This window comes from Ochotona curzoniae, unplaced genomic scaffold, assembly GCF_017591425.1.
Source record: "Ochotona curzoniae isolate NIBS_2020 unplaced genomic scaffold, NIBS_Ocur_1.0 contig_64, whole genome shotgun sequence".
Classification (NCBI taxonomy): Eukaryota; Metazoa; Chordata; class Mammalia; order Lagomorpha; family Ochotonidae; genus Ochotona; species Ochotona curzoniae.
The window spans coordinates 339,550-359,662 of record NW_024466502.1 but is presented as its reverse complement, the minus strand read 5'-3'; the positions used below and the strand labels follow the sequence as shown (position 1 = coordinate 359,662).

General features: G+C 55.1%; 1 protein-coding gene across 3 annotated transcripts in view; it reads left to right on the top strand.

The window, feature by feature from the left end:
• Window positions 1-20,113, top strand: part of CUL4A (cullin 4A) — a 34,442-nt gene that overhangs the window by 7,550 nt on the left and 6,779 nt on the right. For 2 of the 3 annotated variants that reach the window (XM_040991112.1, XM_040991114.1), the window contains exons 3-16: window positions 2,203-2,306; window positions 6,283-6,352; window positions 7,075-7,148; window positions 9,711-9,873; window positions 10,066-10,155; window positions 10,724-10,806; window positions 12,928-12,995; window positions 13,731-13,849; window positions 15,310-15,502; window positions 17,265-17,369; window positions 17,620-17,730; window positions 17,830-17,915; window positions 18,222-18,329; window positions 19,653-19,766. In XM_040991112.1, coding sequence (XP_040847046.1) covers window positions 2,203-2,306; window positions 6,283-6,352; window positions 7,075-7,148; window positions 9,711-9,873; window positions 10,066-10,155; window positions 10,724-10,806; window positions 12,928-12,995; window positions 13,731-13,849; window positions 15,310-15,502; window positions 17,265-17,369; window positions 17,620-17,730; window positions 17,830-17,915; window positions 18,222-18,329; window positions 19,653-19,766 — 1,488 coding nt within the window. The remainder of the gene's footprint in view (window positions 1-2,202; window positions 2,307-6,282; window positions 6,353-7,074; window positions 7,149-9,710; window positions 9,874-10,065; window positions 10,156-10,723; window positions 10,807-12,927; window positions 12,996-13,730; window positions 13,850-15,309; window positions 15,503-17,264; window positions 17,370-17,619; window positions 17,731-17,829; window positions 17,916-18,221; window positions 18,330-19,652; window positions 19,767-20,113) is intronic. The other variant, XM_040991113.1, reaches the window with a different exon arrangement.

The following is a 20,113-nucleotide window of genomic DNA, read 5'->3' as shown; positions in this document are numbered from 1 at the left end:
CCGCACACCCCATAGCGCAGCTCTGAGAGGAAGCACACGTGTCAGGACCACCCGTGAGGCAGGAGGGCAGAGAGAATGGCAGTCCCTTAGCACCCAGCAGGCTGTCCTCGGCGACTGAGAAACTATGGCACCTGCTCACAACACAGGGAGAGGATGGAGGAGAACCGAGTGCTGACCAGGTAGAAGAAGTATTTGGTAGCACCAGTTGGCAAAAGTAGCAAACTGATCAAGTGAATACACAAGTTCCTCTTACACGGGACAATGTCCACAAGGAGCAGGTGGCTCCCCTGACTGAGGTTATTGCTAGCCTGCCTTCGCACTGGCAGCCAGCTGGAGGTCAGGCGTGTGAAATGCTCCCACAGATCCAGGTCGCTTGCCGGCCGGAAGCTGAGGGCAGAAGTGGAGGTGTGTGCTGGGGCAGAGCGGGCTACGGGAGGACACTTCTGAATGCTGTGTTTCTCATGCTGCTTATGTGTGTCTGTGTGTGAGACAGACACAGAGGTCACTGCCCAGATTCCCAGCAGCCAGGACAGGCCACAGCTACCCTGGGAGCTAGAACTCAGTCTGAGTCTCCCACGGGTGTGTCAGGGACCTGGGAGTTGGCTCATCCCATCTCCTAGGTTGCCCATCAGCAGGCATCAAGAATAGGAGTAGAGTTGGACCACAGGTGTCCCAACCTGGCATCTTAGACACTGGGCCCACCACCTGCCCCTGTTCTCAGTCACACTGGTGTGTGTGTGTGTGTGTGTGTGTGTGGTTTTCCTGGGCTTTGGGAAGCAGGTGGGGTTAGCCAGCCATCCTTTCTCCCTGTTGGTCTGTGGAGGTGACTCCTAAGGGCAGTCTCTGTCCTTGTCCCCAGAAAGCATCGTGTGAAGCAGCAGTGTGCGCCCGGGGGTGAGGACGGGGTACTATAAATAGATCCCCACGTGGGGAAGTTCCCAGTGCAGACACAGGCGTCTCTAGAGCGCAGGTGCCTCGGGTGCAGGAGTGAGGTGCTGGGGAGGCCTGGGTAGACCCTTCTAGTCACCAGCTTCTGCCCACCTTTCTGAGGTTTCTCTAGCATGGTATTGGCCATAGCCGACCAGCGTGAGGCTTACTTACTCATCTTGTTAGGTGCTTTATGTATCTAGAACGTATTTCTAAGTATCAATAGGCTAAGACCCCCAAAACATGGTGAATGGGCTGCCTTGGGGGCCAACACCTATGCTGGGAGAGGTAAGTGGCACACCAGTGCTACCCCAGGTGTGGCAGCTTCCTTGGAGAGGGACTCGATTCTGGCTTCAAGGTGAAGTAGTTCTCAGTGCTCCGTGTGGCTCTTAGGCGTGTGCCTGGCTCCTGCTTGGGTGGACAGCTTGCAGGAAAAGGCCCTGCCATCCTGGGAGGCACTTCTTGGCCGCCCTCAGGGATTTCACACAACTGTGTTTGTGAGCTAGTATGTTGGTGCTTCCAGAGCAGGGGTGAGGGGGCTTTCACTGCATTGTGGTGCATGGGAGAGGAGGCAGGGGATCAGTTTTAGAAGGAGCTGAATAAAGTTGTCGTGTGGGTGTTAGGAGCCTCATGTCTGTGACCTGGCAGCTGGGGGAAGGTTGTCCCCTTTTCACACGGAGGCTTTGCTAGCAAGCAGGGTGTATGGTCATTACTGCCTCTGCACATTCCCTTTGGTCCTTGTAAGTATGGGTGTGTGCTCCCCAGTTATATGAACCGTATTTAATTAACTCACATTGATTCCTTGATCTCCCAGCATTAAATATTAGTTGCTGAGATAAGTATTGCTATCATGAATGTCTTTATAATATGACTTTATCTTCTTTCCTGTAGGATTATCAAATTTGGATTAAATTCCAATTGTTTGAAATGATTCCACTCTGCATATCCACACTTTGCAGTTATTCAGAGCTAGCTAGTGGGAAGGCTGTTCAGTGTGGTTTTATCCGTGAGGTTTTATTGGATTTGACTTTGCACAGGAAATGGGATTAAAACTGATGTAGAGGCATAGTTAGGTACACTGTACTTGCAGCTTCAGACCGACAGGGAACCACTCAACCCAGTGTGTCCCTGGCACCTGCTGATCCCACAGCTCGCCGTGGGCAGAGGCCTGTGCTAGGGGAAGCTTGGGAAGCTGGCGAATGGAGCCACGTGGCCCCCACGGCCAACTGTAATGACGTGCTGCTGACTCTGAGTAATGAGTTCCTTGTGTTGCAGGCCGTCGAGAATCTCTGCTCGCACAAAGTGTCCGCGATGCTGTACCAGCAGCTGCGCCAGGTCTGTGAGGACCACGTGCAAGCGCAGATCCTGCACTTGCGAGAATATCCTTTTATGGGCACCTGACCCTGGTAAAGCTGGGCATTGACAGGCTCGAGGAGTGACGGGTATCCTTCATGTGGCGACAGTAGATTCCTGCGTCCTGTCATGGACAGAGCAAGCTTACCTTGATTTGCCTCAGTGACTGCTGCTCTTAGTTCCAAGGGAGCCATGTGTTCCTGCACAGACTGGCCAGCCCCCCAGCTGTCTGTCAGAGGTTGGGCCTGGCTGTGCTGCCTTGGCCCAGTACTGCTCCGGGGCTTCACTGACTGAGAGAACCGTGTGGTCCCACTGAGACAGGCTGCTGCAATCGAGGGGAGGGATCATGTAGCGTGCAGATGTGGGCGGACACAGGGTGCTGCAGAATCTCTGGTCCACCACCCTCATGTAGTCCTTTGCAAGGAGTCTCGGGCTCCTCGCCATCCTCTGGAAAATCTTTAACTCTAGCTTCGTCTCCTTTCCAGCCTTCTGCCAATACTAAAGCCATGGGTGTGTCCAGGTACAGGCAGGAGAAAGTGGGAAATGAGGCTGCTTGTTTGCAACATTACTTGGTGTTGGAGGACTCCCCGCCAGCCCCCCAGCCCCACCCCAATATGTGCATCGGTGCGATGTGGAGCCGCAGCCACCACAGTGTCTTGATGGTCCAGGAGAGCTGTCGGCTCCAGTTCTGACATGGCCAGGTGCCTCGTTGATATTTTCTGGCACAGATTCATGGTAGAGGTGGCAACACTGCCCGAGAGCTGAGAGCCAGTATGTGCCCTTCTGGAATCTGGTCAGAGTACACCCTCTCTGAGGAGGTACCTGTGAGGGCAGAGAGCGGCCTCCACGCTGCAGGCAGAAGCTCAAGGATCCCTGTGGGCTGGCCAGGGGTCCTAGTTTACATAAAGCTGTTGTTTGGTCGCTTGGTGGGATTACCCTCGTCAGCTCATCCCTCCCCCTGTGATTGACTGGCATGTTCAGTGAGGCACTAAGGTAGAAAAGGATTGTCCCGGCTGATTTCTGCCCTCCCAGAAGGCACAGCCAAGGGCAAGGCAGGGGCTCATGTGGTGTCTCCCGTGGAAGGATGGGAGGAAACAGCCTGTCCTGTGAGCTTGCTTGTGAGTGCTGGAAGCCAAGCCCCACCCTGCTGTCACCGGGAGGACCGTGGGCAGTGCGGCCATGGAGGAGTCAAGCCTGGGTCTGTGGCACCTTACAGTCCTCGGTGTTTTTAGGAAGATTCCAGTAGAGCTAGTGGTTTTGTAAGGGTCACCTTTGTGTTGTCCACAGTCCCAGCAGAATGGAGTTGTACCTTGAGCGGAAATGAGGGAAGCACAAGGATACACATGCTCCCAGTATCCCAAAGGTACCCTGTGGCGGTCAGTCTGCCGGGGCAGTGCATGCCCAGGAGACCGACAGCTGGGAAGGGAGAAGCTGCCCCAGCTGAGGGCATGGGGTACCTTGGCAGTGGACATGTTTGGCTCTGTTGGGGATCCCTGGAGAGAAGGGGCTATGGGCAGCAGATGTGTGGCCTGGGAAGAGGGTGAGCCTATTCATTTGCTTTGCTACAGGGTCTGGGTCGGTGAGTATTCACTGGGCCGCTGACCTGCCTGCTCTGTGTCCTCAGTGCCCAGCTGTGGCTCAGACCTGGAAAGATTGGGCAGCAGGGTCTGCTCTAAGATGGCCCAGAAGGACAGAGTGCCATCCTGGGGAGCCAGGCGAAGGAGTTTGAGATGGGTTAGGGTTAGCAGAGACCTAGAGACCTCCCAGGAGGGAAGCAGTCTGGGGCCAGTGGCAGTGCTGCTGCCACGAGGGCTTGTTCAGTTGGGGAAGAGGGGTCCTTGCCAGTCCTTGTGGATATCACACACCTTGTGGCCAGGGATGCTCTGATCCTATGTTAACTACAGCAGTTGTGCCTGCTGTGTTCAGATGCCAAGCTTAGGGACGTCCTGGCACACACTGGAAAGAGGCCCAGGGCGGCAGCCTGTGGAGCAGTTAGCTTCCTCTGCATTGCATCCACCTCACGTCTGCACAGTCACCGCGCACACATGTTTGGTCACATCTGTATGCGGCCACAGCACATGTGTGTGTGCTCCTGTCTGCACACATTCACGGTGTACGTGTGTGCTTACATGTTGAAGCAAAACAGGCTGCAGCACTCTGTGGGCCAGAATGCCGGAGCACCTGTCCTTGGAGTCTAACCTTGCAAATACTGACAAAACTCACTCCTGAGGGATGGGCTCAGCCAGCCCAGGAGGGCTCGGGGGCATTACACACTCAGAGCAGCCGTGTGTCAGAGCCGGCTGAGAGGGGCGGAAACATTGCAGATGCTGTTGGGAAAGTGGAGGAGCTCCGTTTTGCCTTGGTATATGTTTGCCACGTGCGGCTTGCAGTCCAAGGGCCTACAAACAGGTAGCCACACTGTGCGTCATCCTGCATCAGTTTATTTCTCACAGGCTTTGTCAGCTGTAATTTATAGATGAACCAGCAGAGGCATCACACGTACGTGGCCTATATGTACATGGCATCACAAGTACGTGGCCTGTACATACATGGGATCACACGTACGTGGCCTGTACGTGGTCCTGTGCTGGAGCTGGGGTCATGGCATCTTGGCCTCTGTGTTGTTCATAGCAGCGAGGGGGACAGCCAGTGCAGGCACACCTTGAGGAATGCTTTGAGAAAGGCCTGCATAGTGGTCATGGCCAGGGGAGCTGTCCACAGGCCACCATGCTTGCTGCTCGGGATCGTAGGTGCTCTGAGCTCTCTGGTCAGACAGCCTGCCCGGTACTCTGAGTTGGCGCTGGCTGCAGGGCAGATGAATCCATGGTGCAGCCACCCTGGCCTCTGCACAAGGCCGTATGAGTTTACCAGGGCCCCTAGATAAGCAGGCCCTGTGGCCTCACGCCAGGCTGAGCTTGGCTGTGGCTTTGGGTGACACTTGAGCCGCCCAAGGGTGTTGGATCTGCTGTGTGATTTAGTTCTGTGGGGCTCATATTGTCACCTGCATGCTTACGCACAACTGGTTGGTGTTTGTCCAACATCATGTGGCTCCCGGCGCAATGACTGGAATGCTGAGCAGGTCTGCTAACTGTTCCTCCAGCTGACTTGTTAGCCATGTACTGTGACCACCTCTGTAAATGACAGCGTGCTCTCAAGGCTCCCATACAAGGAGACCTGAGGTGACGGCCTCCAGAGCGGTGGTCAGCGGCTCCTCCAACTGCTGTGCTGCACACTGACCCCTGGTGCCTGCCCTGCTCTCCACGTCCCCATGGGACTCCTCGTTGCCCGCTAGTTATCAGCTTTGACAGGTGTTCTCTGCTAAGATAGGCCCAGCCAGTGTCAGATGCTGCTGCAGGTGGACCTGGGCTGTGCCAGGAACCCATTGTTTTTTCCTTGTGTGCATCATGAGGTGGGGAAGATGACATGGTAGTGTCTCCCTGTTACTTCTGGCTGTGCTAAGTGAAGGAGGGTAGGTTCACATTGGGTCCACTGAGGTTAGGAGGACCCCCGCTGCTGTGAGTAGGTTGTCCAGCCACCAGGCCCGGGCACCTGTATCATGAGTGGTCACTGGACACTGCTCTCAGAGAGCTGGGTCCTCCGTCCAGCCACCAGCCCTGGGCTCCTTTATCCTGCTGGTTCGGTGGGAGATGAGAGACAGTTGCAGCTACAACACACAGGGTCAGGCAAGCAGGGAACGGGACATGGAGGGGGACACTGTTGGTGATGTTGACCCTGTGGTGGCAAGGGACCACAGTCCCAGAGGCTGCAGGTGCGGGGAGCATCAGCAGGGCTCCTGTTGTGTCTGAGGGGCAGTGGTCTCTGAGGGCATGACCCTCCACGTCCCACTTGCCTGCAGCTCTCTGGCCCATGTGCTGAGCCATGCGTGACGATCTGTGGGCGGGGGCTGATACTAGGAGTTACCAACACACGTGACGCTCTGCGGGCGGGTGCTTACACTAGGAGTTACCGACATGTGTGAAGTTTTCCTTAGCAGGCGTGCACAGACTCACTAGATAGCGTTTTATTTTTAAAGAAGATGAACACGTGCTGGCAAGATCACTGCAGACAGATGGTAAGATGCCCTGGGACCTGGCCAGCTCCACCCTTTCTTGGGTTAGCCCGCAGGAAGGCGCCTGGGCAGCTGCCATCTTGCCTCTTCTGACAGTACAGCCTCACTCTTCTGCCCTCCCGACCTGAGGGGGGCTGTGCTTGCCGGTCTGGGCTGGCTTGCTGGTGGAAAGAGAGCTGGGCCTTCTAGGGGCTGTGAGTTCACATGCCCAGGGTCCTAGGGGCTGTGAATTCTCCCCAAATGGACAGCCAGGTCTCAGCTTCTTCAGCTGACTGGCGGATTCGATATGATTAATGTAAATTTCCACTGTGACCTCAAGTGAGGGATGAGACCGTACCCGTAGCTTCCTAGGAGATGTGGTGGCTACAGGAGGTGAGCAGGAGACAAGGACCATGCCTGGGTTCCCAGCCAGGCGTCCGGAAAGTGCTAGAAGCAGAAGTGTCTGCTGGTGCAGAGGTGAGCAAGCCTCAGGCCAGCCAAGGGTGAGCCAAGGCAGCTGATTGCCCAGAGTCCTTGCCTGGGTGCCTCCCTGTGGGTGACGTCAGCCAAGGATGGCCCCTGGTGGGTGCCTCTGGGCTTCAGAGCCACATCGCTCAAGTTACTTCTGCAAAGGGACAGCATCAGATGCCACAGGGGAAAACACTAGCAGGAAGGCGTTGGTCGGTGCCGACTTGAACCAAGATAGCCGCGTGGACGCAGTCTTCACTGTCTCCTCTGACCTACAGATCATGATCAGGAGCATCTTCCTGTTCTTGGACCGCACGTACGTCCTGCAGAACTCCATGCTGCCGTCCCTCTGGTGAGCACCCTGCCTCGGGCCACACACGTGCTGGATGTGTTGGGAGTGGGAATGGAGGGTGCAACTGGCGCAGGCAGGTACCAGCAGTGAAAGTGCCAGCCCTTTATCCAGTCTCCCCAAGTTCCATAGGCAGCCTTGCCTGTGCAGGTGGGGAGGGCACTTGTGAGGTGGAGGTCTGATCTGTGTAGGGATGGCAGAGTCGGGTTCTTGGGCCGTCACCTGGTGCCTCCCATGGCACACGTTAGCAGATGCTGGACTCGTGTGGAGCAAGGTTCAAACCTGACGTTCCCCTGTGGTACATGGGGCCCATATCTGTCAGCCTCGTCTGGCAGAGTTGTGGGGAGCTGGAGGTAAACACTGAGGGAATCCAATGCGTGTCGCACTCTGTAAGCTGGAATGTGAGCCTGGAGCTGCCATCTCACTGCTGCCCGTGCTTGCAAGGCCCCCAGCCTGGTGTGGCTCGCTTGTCCTGGGAGGCTGGCTTGTCCTGGGAGGTTGCCTGACCGCCAGTGGACATGGGAAGGGCCCTCCCAGCTTGTGGGTGGTGTTGTCACTGCTCTGTTCAGCCAGTGTGCACTCAGTCTCTGGGCAACTGGCTCACCCTTGGCTGGCCCAAGTTTTGCCTCTCAGCTGTGCCTGCTCCAGAGGGCGGGAGCCATGGCTCTGCTCTGCTGTGCACCCTGTCCAGGACAGCCTGCCTGAGGTTCCAGGAGCCTCCCAGAAACTGTTTGAGCTGTTGGTACATATTCTGAGGTCTCCCTGTTTATTTATCTTCTTTAAAAGCCAGGACTGGGCACAAGTGAAACCAGGTGCCCAGATGGGTGGCAGGGACCCAAGCATAGGAGCCGTTTCTACTGCCCTCCCGGTGCACACTCACAGAGGGATGCATCAGAAGCAGAGCCAGGGCAGAGAGTGCTAGCACCCTGCCTGAGCTCTCGGTGTGTGATTGATTTACTGACTCATCATGTGGAAGACAGCAACTCTGGGGGGTTTTTCCTGCCAGCAGGGCCCCAAGACCACCAAAGGGGTGAGACGACGGTGTTCTTTGGCTGCAGAACTACCAGGGACAGTCTGGTGGGGCATGTCCATTTATTGTAAATCTGGCACAACTTGTATAGACTAGGAAAGGGGAAGGCAGAAGGGTGGTCCCTCAGTCTTCCCACCCAACAATGACACTGTACCTGGCAAGAAGGCATGTCTATCTCTCTGGACCCTCCAACCAAGTCACAGGTCATATACCACAGTCATGGCTGGAAGCTGTGCCTCAGGTCAAGGGCAGCTAGACCATGAGTCCCATAGAGCACATAAGCTGAAAGCTCTGCCTCGGGTCACATTCACCACGTGTGGCTGGCAGATAGGCTGTGGGTCGCATTTGACTTCTTAGAGTTGCTTATCAGGGAAGTCTCAGCTCAGCTCGTCCAAGGACAGAGAAGAGAGACGGGGGTGCAGCCCACCGCTCTCGCTGCATGCCCAGTGAATGGGCCAGGTTGGGGTCTCAGTTAGCCAGAGCCATTGTCAGGGTCCCCCAGGGACACAGTGTGCCGTGTACCTATGACCTCCCACATAGGCTAAGCAGGCAGGGATCCAGGGGCCATCTCGCACACAACAGAGAGGGAGAGACCTTCTGTCTGTTGGTTTATTGCCCGATGGTCACAACTTCCAAGGTTAACCATAGCCAGGAGGTTAGATCCAGGTGGACGCTCACTCCCACATGGCTCCTCAGGCCTCGTGCAGTGTTGGTTCTGCAGGTGTGGCATGTCCAGGAAGCAGGGGTCCCCTGGGAGGCTTCCCACTGTGTGGGGTCAGTGCAGGGTGCCTGGCTGGACTCCAGCCTCCGCCCAGTGAGGAGTATGGTTGCTGGGATACAGCAGATGTTACCAGCAAAGCTCAGCGGGGTCTTTCCTCAGCTTAGTGTAGAAATAAAAAGCTGGAATCAGTTGCAGACAAAGAAGTCTTACTTACAAAGTGCCCAGGTGAAAGCAGAAGAGGGAAGGGGAATTGCATCTCAGGAGAGAGCCAGGAGATGGGGTACCTCTTGGCAGGGGGTTGCAGAGACACCATAGATTTAAGGAAGTGTTTGGGGAGTTTAAGCATTCTGTAACCCTCCTTGAGGAGAAGACACTCCCCACTGGTGGTCGCTCAGCCAGGTAGGAAATGGCCGGGCAGTTCTTGTGCCCTCGTCTGAAGGTGTGGCCGAGATTTGGGTGGACTTGGCCAGGCTCAGCAGAGGGCAGAGAACACTGCTGGTACTGTGTGCACTTCAGGCACCTTGGCCATGAGCGAGGGGTGCTGGGCACTGCAGGGAACGTGCTGGGTGACATGCCCACCAGCTTGGAGGTGACAGATGCAGGGGGTCTGGGAGAGTCCCCACGTCTCCCAGCTAATTGGGAGCATAGGTGACCTTCTCGAAGGGAGCAGGAAGCTTGCTAGTCTGGCCAAAATCCACCATTTCCAGGGGCTCCCTGGCCCTGGTAGTAAAGCAGAAGGGCATGTGTGGGGGCTTTTCCTTGAGGCATCGGGAAGTGACACGGTCACCGTCCTTTGTTTTTATTTTTTGTCCAGGGACATGGGATTAGAACTATTTAGAAATCACATTATTAGTGATAAAATGGTTCAGAGTAAGACCATCGATGGGATTCTTCTCTTAATTGAGCGAGAGAGAAGTGGAGAAGCTGTGGACAGGAGCCTGCTGCGGAGCCTGCTGAGCATGCTCTCGGATCTGCAGGTGAGTGCCTGGCCTGGAGCCCCTGTAGCTGAGCAGGGCAGGGGAGCACCTCGCCCGCCTGTCTGGTGCCCCCCATAGCTGAGGGGGGAAATGCAGAGGTTAACCATCACAGCAGTGCTGGGGAAAGCCGTAGGTGTCGGCGCCTCGGCTAGGTCAGCCGGGGCCTGCACTGAGATGTCTCTCCTTCCTTAGGTGTATAAGGATTCTTTTGAACTGAGATTTCTGGAAGAGACTAATTGTTTATATGCTGCAGAAGGCCAAAGATTAATGCAGGAAAGAGAGGTGAGACAAAGTGATGGCATTGCCTTGGTCCCTGTGTGGGGCTGGGCCGGGGTAACCTTCCGTGTGGGCACACACTTGCACACCTGCTAGTGGGCATCACATGTCTTCCCCTTCTCTAGAAGCACTGTCCCCCGCAGATCCAAGCCGATAAGGTAGGGTCTGGAACACTGAATGGGGGACTCTGGGTCCCTATAACAGGATGAGGAAACAAAGCCCAGATCATGGAAGATAAAATTCACCATCGTTTCTCATCTGTGAAGCACTGAAAGAATTCCCCAAACCATAAAACAATCATGTGCCTCAGAGACCACCTCCTTTGAAAGGCACCGTCCTCCTGTACTTGGAGAGCCAGTCTGACGTCACACCTAGCAGACAGCACAGGCACCGGGTTCTGCTCCGGCTGCCCCCCACGGGGGGCATACTCCCACAGCCCTCCCCTCAGTTGGGGCTGATGTTTGGTGTGATCATGGATTCCGTTTCAGTTCTAGAAGGGGAGCAAAATTTCAGGTTCTTGGACAACATGAAGGACTTTTTTGTACCTGATGTGCCTGAATGTTTTGTTTGGAAGGTCCCGGAATATCTTAACCATGTGAGTAAACGTCTGGAGGAGGAAGGCGATCGTGTGATCACATACCTGGACCACAGCACGCAGTGAGTACTGGTCATCCCTGCTCAGTGTCTATCCTGCACTGCCTGAAAGTAGTGCCCACTGCGGTCTTTGCACGATAAGGAACCGTGTGTGTGTGCGGGAGTCTCACTGAGCAGGGTTTTTGTTGCTGGGCCGGGGGCTGGGAAGCAGACAGTGAGAATACAGGGTGGAATAAGAGCGCCTGTCCTCTGGTTTGCTGCCCAGCTGCCTACATGCTGGGGCCCTGGGACCAAGAGCCAGGAACGGCATCCAGGCTTTCTGCCGTGTGCTGACCACCTGCTGCCTGCCAACTTGCCCATCAGTAGGACGTTGGAGGTGAACCTAGGCCTTGTGATGTGGGATGCTGCAGGCTCCTGGCAGGTGTCAGCCTGCCCCAAGCTTTTGGGATTGATCATTCTGCCAGAGGTCATGTGTGGCTGTGTTTTTTTTTTTCTTTTTTCTTACCTTTTTTTTTTAACCTTCAAACCTGAGGTTGGTAAGTAGGTAGGTAAAGAAAGGGGGGAAATTGGTGCCTGTGCCTTATATGATGGGATACCACACACAGGGGAGAGAGATGGGTGCAGAAAAGGTAACGAGAGCAAAATTCAGAAGTGGGGATGCGCATGCTGAAGCTGGGACTGGGTCCTGCTGCCCTCTGCCCAGCCAGGATGACGCAGAGGAGAGGGACAGTGGCTAGCCGATGGAGTGACACAGTGGGCTCCACTCAAGCCACGGCCCTGGACAAGTCCCGTGCATTGCAGAGGGCTGCTATGAGATTCTGATGAGGCAAGGCCAGGTGGCGTGGCCTAGTGGCTAAAGTCCTCGCCTTGAACGTGCCAGGATCCCATATGGGTGCCAGTTCTAATCATAGCAGCTCCACTTCCCATCCAGCTCCCTGCTTGTGGCCTGAGACAGCAGTCAAGGATGGCCCAATGCTTTGGGACCCTGCACCCGTGTGGGAGACCTGGAGGAGGTTCCTGGCTGCTGGCTTCCAATCAGCACAGCACCGGCTGTTGCGCTCGCTTGGGGAGTGAATCATCAGACCAAAGATCTTCCTCTCTGTCTCTCCTTCTCTCTATATATCTGACTTTGTAATAAAAATGAAGAAATCTTTGAAAAAAAAGAAAGATTCTGATGAGGCAGTGCAGTGGAGCCTGCCTTGGGAGTTTGGACTGAGGGTGATGCTTTGACGTAGGACTAAATTGCTGCCTGGATGCTGGCATCCCCTGTGGACACCAGTTGCAGTGCTAGCTGCTCCACTTAGAATCTAGCTGCCTGCTCTTGTGCCTGGGAAAGCAATCAGGCTAGCCCAAGTCCTTGAGCCCCTGCACCCATGTGGGAGACCTAGAAGGAGCTCCTGGCTTCAGTTAGCCACAGCCACAGCCATTGAGGCCATTTGGAAAGTGAACCAACAGGTAGAAGATTTCTCTTTTTATCCCTTCCTCACTATTTCTGACTCTGCCTTTCAAAAAATAACTTCTTCAAACAAAAAAGCTGAAGTGAAGGCTTGGGGAGAAAGTAAGCTGAATGTTGCTTGAGATAGAAGAGATTCTTCTGGAAACAGGCGCCAAGACTGAGCTGTGGAGTTGTGGGGAACACAGAAGTACCGTGTCCCTCATGCTTCCCGAATGTCCGTCAGTACCCTTGGCTGCGGAGGAGGTGGGGCTGGGGCCCTGGGGCTGGAGTGAGAGAAAGAGTAGACATGTCTTACTGGGCTGGATGTTGGAGCTCCACAAATGTCGGTTTGAACATGGGACCCCGGGAGGCGAGGGGAGCAGCAGTCCTGGGAACCCTTGGTAAGGCTCTAGGGCCTGGGAAGCTTAGGGGGTGAGGGGTGGCTCAGGGGCTCATGTCCCAAAGCCGCTGGCTCCTGTGGCCTTCCAGGGGTCCTGCGACTGGTCCCGTCACTCAGCAAGCTCCTAGGGTTAGGGCTCAGGAGGACCCAGTGGAGATTGGGAACCTGCTGTGGAGTGTGGCCAGCAAGGGGCAGCCTTGTCTCCTCAGGTGTGACTTGCTAAGACAGCTGCTTTCAGAACGGGCTCCAGGCGCGTGACGAACATGCTTGGGCCTTCCCCTCTGGGCCCTGATCTGCCGTGACTGTCACAGCTGAGCTGGCCCTCCGTGACATTTCTTTCCTTACACAGGAAGCCGCTGATTGCCTGTGTGGAGAAACAGCTGTTAGGAGAACATTTGACAGCAATTCTACAAAAAGGTAGCTTCTCCCCACTCTTCCGAGCAACTATCTTGTGAGGGTGACATTGGCCCCCGGGACATTTCAGGAAGCAGCCGGTAGAGCAGCATTTACTCCCCAACCAGACACCTCATCCAGGGTAAGGGCATCTTAACTACCAAGTCATGTATTGCTCCTAGAAAAGACTCAACATGTACTTAACATCCTACTGATAACAGCTGTGTTTGTGGGAGCCAGTGTTTTTGGCCAGCAGGTTAAGCCATCTGGACACTGGCATCCCAAGCCTGCTGCTCCACCTCCCACCCAGCTCTCAACAGATGAACCAAGTGCTTGTAGGGGACCCTGGAGCTCCAGGCCTGCCTGTTGCAGTCATGTGGGGAGTGAACCTTCAGATGGAAGATCTCTGTGACTGGCTCTGAAATAAATCTTTAAATACCAGTAATAAAGTGCTATCTGATTGTGAGTCAGCTGGAAAGTCCAGTTGGTTGGCAGTGACTTTACCTGATGGATGGACTCAGAGCCCAGGATGACCAGTTGGTGTGACTGTCTTGGGCTGGTGACTTGAGAAGTGCACTCCCAAGTACACTCGAAGGGAACAAGAGGTAGCTCGGGTTGACCGAGACTGTCTTGCCTGCAGACGTGGATGCAGTGCTGCCTGGAGGGCCTGCGCCTCTGGGTGGGCGTGCCTGCACTTCTGGGTGGGCGTGCCTGTGCTTGGGCCCAGTAGCTCCACGCTGACCCACTGTTCTTCCCTAGGCCTTGACCACTTGCTGGATGAGAACAGGGTGCCAGACCTCACACAGATGTACCAGCTCTTCAGTCGTGTGAAGGGTGGTCAGCAGGCACTGCTGCAGCACTGGAGTGAGTACATTAAGGTAAGCTGCAGGTTCTGTGTGGATGGACAGCAGGCCCCCATCTTGGTCCGGGTGGGACACTCCTCCTTGAGGAGCGACCGTGGGCTCTGGTGTCCGCTTGAGGCCTGCCTGGCCCTCATGCCTTTGCCCAGTGAAGGTTGCACGCAGTAGGCTGCTGCCTGTACGTCCTGTGAGTGAGGTCACCAGTGTCCATGTGGTCCTGGCAGAAGGCAGCTTTCGCAGCACTGACCTGAGCCTGTGCTGGGATGTTCCAGATGTGCATGGTACAGCCCCTGGATCCGTATGTACTGCCCAGTAACAGTCCCCTCAAAGAGGTGTGCTTGTCCAGCTCATGGCTCTTGCCCTCACGGCATCCCAGCCACGCCGTAAGAGTCCCAGGTAGTGGAACTGATGTCCTCCCTGCAGGGGGTGGCTGTGGGGAGTCGGAGTGTGGTCATGTTTGGCCCGTGGTGTTGGCAGACGCGGAGCAGGCATCTCACATAGTGAGCTCTAGAGTGACCAGGGCGGCCATTGGAGGGCAGCATCTGCACCAGCATAGTTTGCAGAACATTGCCCAGGGTCCAGGACACAAGGAGGGCTTGCCATTTTTGCCTCCATGCTGAGCTCTAGGAGACAGCAGAGAAAGCCTCTTGCAGGGCAGTGACCATCCACCACCAGGCCTCAGCAGTGGTGACAGAGTGAGAACAGTTTTCCCAAGGAGGAGGCTGCCTTCCCAGGCCCAGCCTTGGTCAGATGATGTTGAGTGATGACCTGCGGATGGTCAGCACAGTGGACCCTTGTCAGACAAGCTGGTCCTTGCACTGCACACAAGCTTTTGGATAGTGAGGTGGCACTGGTGGCTCAGGTAGGAGGGTGCCTACACCCACATAGGCGGCCTGGGTTTCCAGAACATTCATGTGGTGCCCTTGTTTATGACAAGGGCAGAGCGGTGCAGACCCGTGTGGGCCTTTGAGTAGCACAGAGAGGGTGAGGGCAGGGGACATGGTCTGTGACATGGCCCAGCATTGTGGTGCAGCAAGATAAACCTCCATCTGTAGCATCAGCAACCCATATGGGTGCCAGTTTGAGTCCCAACAGCTCTGCTTATGATCCAGCTCCCTGCTAATGCCTGTGAAAGTAATAGTGAGCTCAGTGTCTGGGCCTCTGCACCCATGTGGGAGACCCTGGCAGACTTTTGTGGGAGCTCCGGGCTCCTGGCTTTGGCCTGGCCCAGCCCCGCAGTTGGAGCCATTTGGAAAATTAACCATCAGATGGAAGCTCCTTTACTCTTACTGTAACTGTGCCTTTCACATAAATCCATCTTAAAAATGTGTGCTGGGTTGATGAAACTTGGAAGATTCTATCTGGTACTAGTATTACTTGATAGACACTGACGCCTGTCCACATGTCCTGATGGTGTGACAGCAGGAGAGCATGTCTCGGTGTCCTCCTCGTGGTGACGGCTCTGCATCCTGTTGTAGACATTTGGCACAACAATTGTCATCAATCCTGAGAAGGACAAAGACATGGTTCAGGACCTGCTGGACTTCAAGGACAGGGTGGACCACGTGATCGAGGTGTGCTTCCAGAGGAATGAGCGGTTCATCAACCTGATGAAGGAGTCTTTCGAGGCGTTCATCAACAAGAGACCCAATAAGCCTGCAGAGCTGATCGGTAGGGACACTGCAGCATGCTTCTTGACTCGGTGCTGAGGTTGGTGGAAGGGGAGGGGCGTTACTGAGTGTTGCTGAGACCTGTGCGTGCATGCATGGTGCGAACATAAGGCGGCATGGGGCCAGAGTAGAATGAGCAGGGCAAGACGGAGATGACGAGGCCTCTGTGCTGTGCTTTTCTGACCTGAGCTGTCACGTAGAAGCCACCTCAGGGATTTCCATTCAGAGGGTGGACTGTGGGCTGAGCAGCTGACAGCACCATGGAAGTTTGCCAGCTGTAGCACAGGGCCATTCAGTCCAGCCTCCTGCCAGTGCACACCCTGGCTTGTGGCCTGGGAAGGCGGTTGAGTATGGCCCAAAGCCTTGGGATCCTGTACCCGCATGGGAGACTCAGAAGAGACTCCAGGCTCCTGGTTTCAGATCAGCCCTGCCCTGGCCATTTGTGGTAATACAAGATAATCATCTTGTATCTTATCATCTGCATGCTGTAACTAGTAAAATAGGATCGAGTTAGGTGAGATCTTCAGTCATAGCGAGAAGGAACTTTATGAGTTATCATTGGTATAATTCCTTATTATAAAGTCAAAACAGTATTTCTGATTCCCTGGACACCAGTGAGGCGTTGGAGTTGTCTTGAATCGACAGAGGCAGACTGGCGTGATGGCACTGGCTGGCCCTGCACGGATGTGTTCACGACAGTGTGGGATTCATGAGACGGTTCTTTGTCTACTCAGAAAATGATGAACGGGTTTTGTTTTTTGTGTTTTTTTTTTTTTTTAAAAAAGATTTATTTATTGGGCCCAGTGCGATGGCACAGTGGTTAAAGTCCTCGCCTTGCACGCCCTGGATCCCATATGGGCACCGGTTCTAATCCCGGCAGCCCCGCTTCCCATCCAGCTCCCTGCCTGTGGCCCAGGAAAGCAGTCGAGGACGGCCCAAAGCCTTGGGACCCTGCACCCACGTGGGAGACCTGGAAGAGGCTCCTGGCTTTGGACCGGCATAGCATTGGCCGTTGCGCTCACTTGGAGGGGTGAATCATCGGATGGAAGATCTTCCTCTCTGTCTCTCCTCTCTGTATATCTGCCTGAGAGACAGAGAGGAAGATCTTCCATCCGATGATTCACCCCTCCAAGTGAGCGCAACGGCCAATGCTATGCCGGTCCAAAGCCAGGATCCAGGAACTTCTCCCGGATATCCCACGCGGGTGCAGGGTCCCAAAGCTTTGGGCCATCCTCGACTGCTGTCCCAGGCCACAGGCAGGGAGCTGGATGCCAAATGAAACAGCTAGGACTCCTAGGACTTGAACCTGTTATGCCACCACATTCGTCCCCTCAAGTTTTTAAGGATTCATGAAATCTGCGAATGAATTCCCTGGATAGTTGGCTTTCTCCCCTCATCATTTGTGACTGGTCCTGGGAGTGTGGGCTTTGCGGTTTCCTCTTGGACATCTTGGGGTGGCTGGTGCAGTCTCAGGAGCCCCTTTTCTGCAGCAGCCCCTCAGTCAGCTGGAGGCCCCAAGAGAGCTTCTGTTTAAGTCCCCTGGGTCTGTGTGGTCTTGCAGTGCCCACAGCAGTGGCTGGCTTCGTTCCACTTTGGAGAAGTCTGTTCTTAGGTGACGTGGTGGAAGTGCCTGTCTGTAAAGGCAGATGTTTGCTTACTTGTCACATGCCGCAGTGTTGCTGATTTCTGCTTGAGGGAATCAGGGGTGTTGTTTGTCTTGTCTTTCCTGATTGTCTGCCGGCTCTTCCACACTCCGCTCCTAGCCAAGCACGTGGACTCGAAGCTGCGAGCAGGCAACAAAGAGGCCACAGACGAGGAGCTAGAGCGCATCCTGGACAAAATCATGATCATCTTTCGGTTCATCCACGGTGAGCAGCTGCCCACCCGGGGGGGGGGCTCGATTTCCTGAGTGCTGCCCCCACCGGGGAGGCATGGACTGGGTGTCTGGCTCCCCACCTGTTGCGTGTGGGCCCTTGGGGAGAGAGCCGGTGAATGGGCACTCAGACTGCATCTCAGCCCCATCTACTCCTGCGCGACTCCCTGTGGCCAGAGACACGGCACAGTACACGTGCCTCCGCCATCTTGAGTGTCACCTCCTTCTCACTTGCTCACAAACAGGGAAAGACGTCTTTGAGGCATTTTATAAAAAGGATTTAGCTAAAAGACTCCTGGTGGGGAAAAGTGCCTCCGTGGATGCTGAGAAATCAATGCTGTCAAAGCTGAAACATGGTGAGTGCGTGGGCTGACACGTGGGGTCCCCTGTCCCTGACCGTGGGGTGAGCACACTGGGCCCGCCCACTGCCCTCACTGACCCCTGCCGCATCGCAGAGTGTGGTGCAGCGTTCACCAGCAAGCTGGAAGGCATGTTCAAGGATATGGAGCTTTCCAAGGACATCATGGTCCATTTCAAGCAGGTGAGCAGTTCCTCCAGGTAAGACAGTGTGGTAGAGGGGCCTCTGGGGGTGCCTGCCAGCAGTGCTGGGTGCTCCACAGGGTCAGATAACTAAAATACAGAACGGCTAGGAAAGGGGCCTAGAACTGTGTGGAGGTGCGCAGTGACCCAGGACCCACCCAGAAGAGCAGTGGCACAAGGTGGGACGTGGCTCTTTGGGCAGGACACCTTCTGGGGACCAGAATGAATGCCAACATCTCATAACGTCATTTTGCAAGCTGCATTGTTTGTAAAGCATCGTTTCTGAAGTGATGTTTGCTTCTTTTAGCACATGCAGAATCAGAGTGACCCTGGCCCGATTGACCTCACCGTGAACATCCTCACCATGGGATATTGGCCGACATACACGCCCATGGAAGTGCATCTAACGCCAGAAGTGAGTGGTGTGTCCTGTGCCCACTGTCCCTCTGTCACGGCATCATGTGCATACACCTGTCACTGGGAACAGTGAGGGTGACTGCCTTGCTGCCCATCTAGCCGTGCTCGTGTGGGTGTCGTTGGCTGTGCTGCCCCACTAGGACACTATAACAAGAGGCAGGGGCCTGGCCTTACTGAGTTAGCACCCAGCAGGAGAAGCCGGGTTTGTGAGGTGGGGTTGGGGGTGCTGAGCTGCCTCTAGGACTGTACTGGCTGTGCTCCTGACCAGGGCAGCTGTGAGTCTGGGCCTCGTGCCAGGAGGTGGCAGCGCAGAGCTAACTAGCCAAAGTTGCCTCAGCCAGTGTGCTGTGAGTGCATTGAGGTGGTCACACCCCAGAACTGCATAGTATCACTCAGCTTATCTCCACGACAACAGTGGTGAGCGTGTGAGCAGAGTGTGAGGGAACTTTCCAGGTGGGCATCCTGGTGATGAGGGGGCGATCTGCCAACTAGAGGGTGTGGATGTGGCGGGCGGGCCTCCTGCTCTTCCGCCACACCTTTCTGTAACATTGCCACATGAAGAGCTTTCTTCATGTGGAATCTGCCCCGAACTTGCCAGCAGCCCCCTTGGTGCTGGGATCCTGAGCTGCCCCAGGGTGAGACTGGAGTCATCCAACCAGGCTGGCACAGCGAAGGCATCTTTCCTTTCTTCACAACTTGCAGCTTGCAGGGAGATCCTGTTCTTCTTGGGTCCCTCTCACATACACATCCTGTCTTCCGCTACCTCAGCCATTCCCTGTGGGACACCCCCCCCCCCCCCCCGTATCTGTGTTCCTCTCAGCTCTGACTGGCGCCCCATCCGAGTCAATTACATCTGCACAGTGACACCCTGAGGTCCTGGGGGCGTTGTCCATGTCATCCAGCTGACGCCAGTCAGAGACTTTGTAGAGCATTAAGAATAGAGGAAGGAGAAGTCACCCAGAATGCATTGGCCAAACCACTATGGGTCACATAGCACTCTGTTACAAGCGTGCCATGGCAGCCTTTGTTCAGCTAGCTATGGCCCACAGAGTGCCCAGACGACAGCCAGCTGGTGGGCACACAGTGCCCGGACCATAGCCAGCTCACGGGTCACACCATGGGGGCTGGAAGTATTGCTGAATCGAGAATCACTTGTGTGGCAAGAAACCCCAGTGTCATGGATGGCAGATAACCAGAGAAGAAACTAACCACTACGGCAGTTTTGTGATGGCGCTGTCGGAGATAGCAGAGACTCCTTCAGCAGGCGTGGGTGTTCATGAGCGGAAACGATATTTACTAGTTTGTCTCCTGTGATTGGCAGATGGTCAAACTTCAGGAAGTATTTAAAACCTTTTACCTCGGGAAGCACAGTGGTCGGAAACTTCAGTGGCAGACGACTTTGGGACACGCTGTTTTAAAAGCAGAATTTAAGGAAGTAAGTCTTGGTCTATTTTCTTTACTCAGTGCAACTGTAAGAGTTAAGTAGTAAATGTTCCCGGAAGGAGATCAAACCACTGTGAAGAAACATGGTCCTGAGAGGGGCAGATGTGAGCAACTCCTGAGAGGCAGGCAGGCAGGGTCCAGGAAATCTCTTCCCCACCTCCAACCTTCCCTCTGTCCCCACTGCCGCTAAGGCCCAGGACACCCTGACAGGTCACAGGACACGTGGGAGAGTCATGACATGTTCACCCTGACAGGTCACAGGACACATGGGAGAGTCATGACATGTTCACCCTGACAGGTCACAGGACACGTGGGAAGTCACGACACGTTCACCCAGAC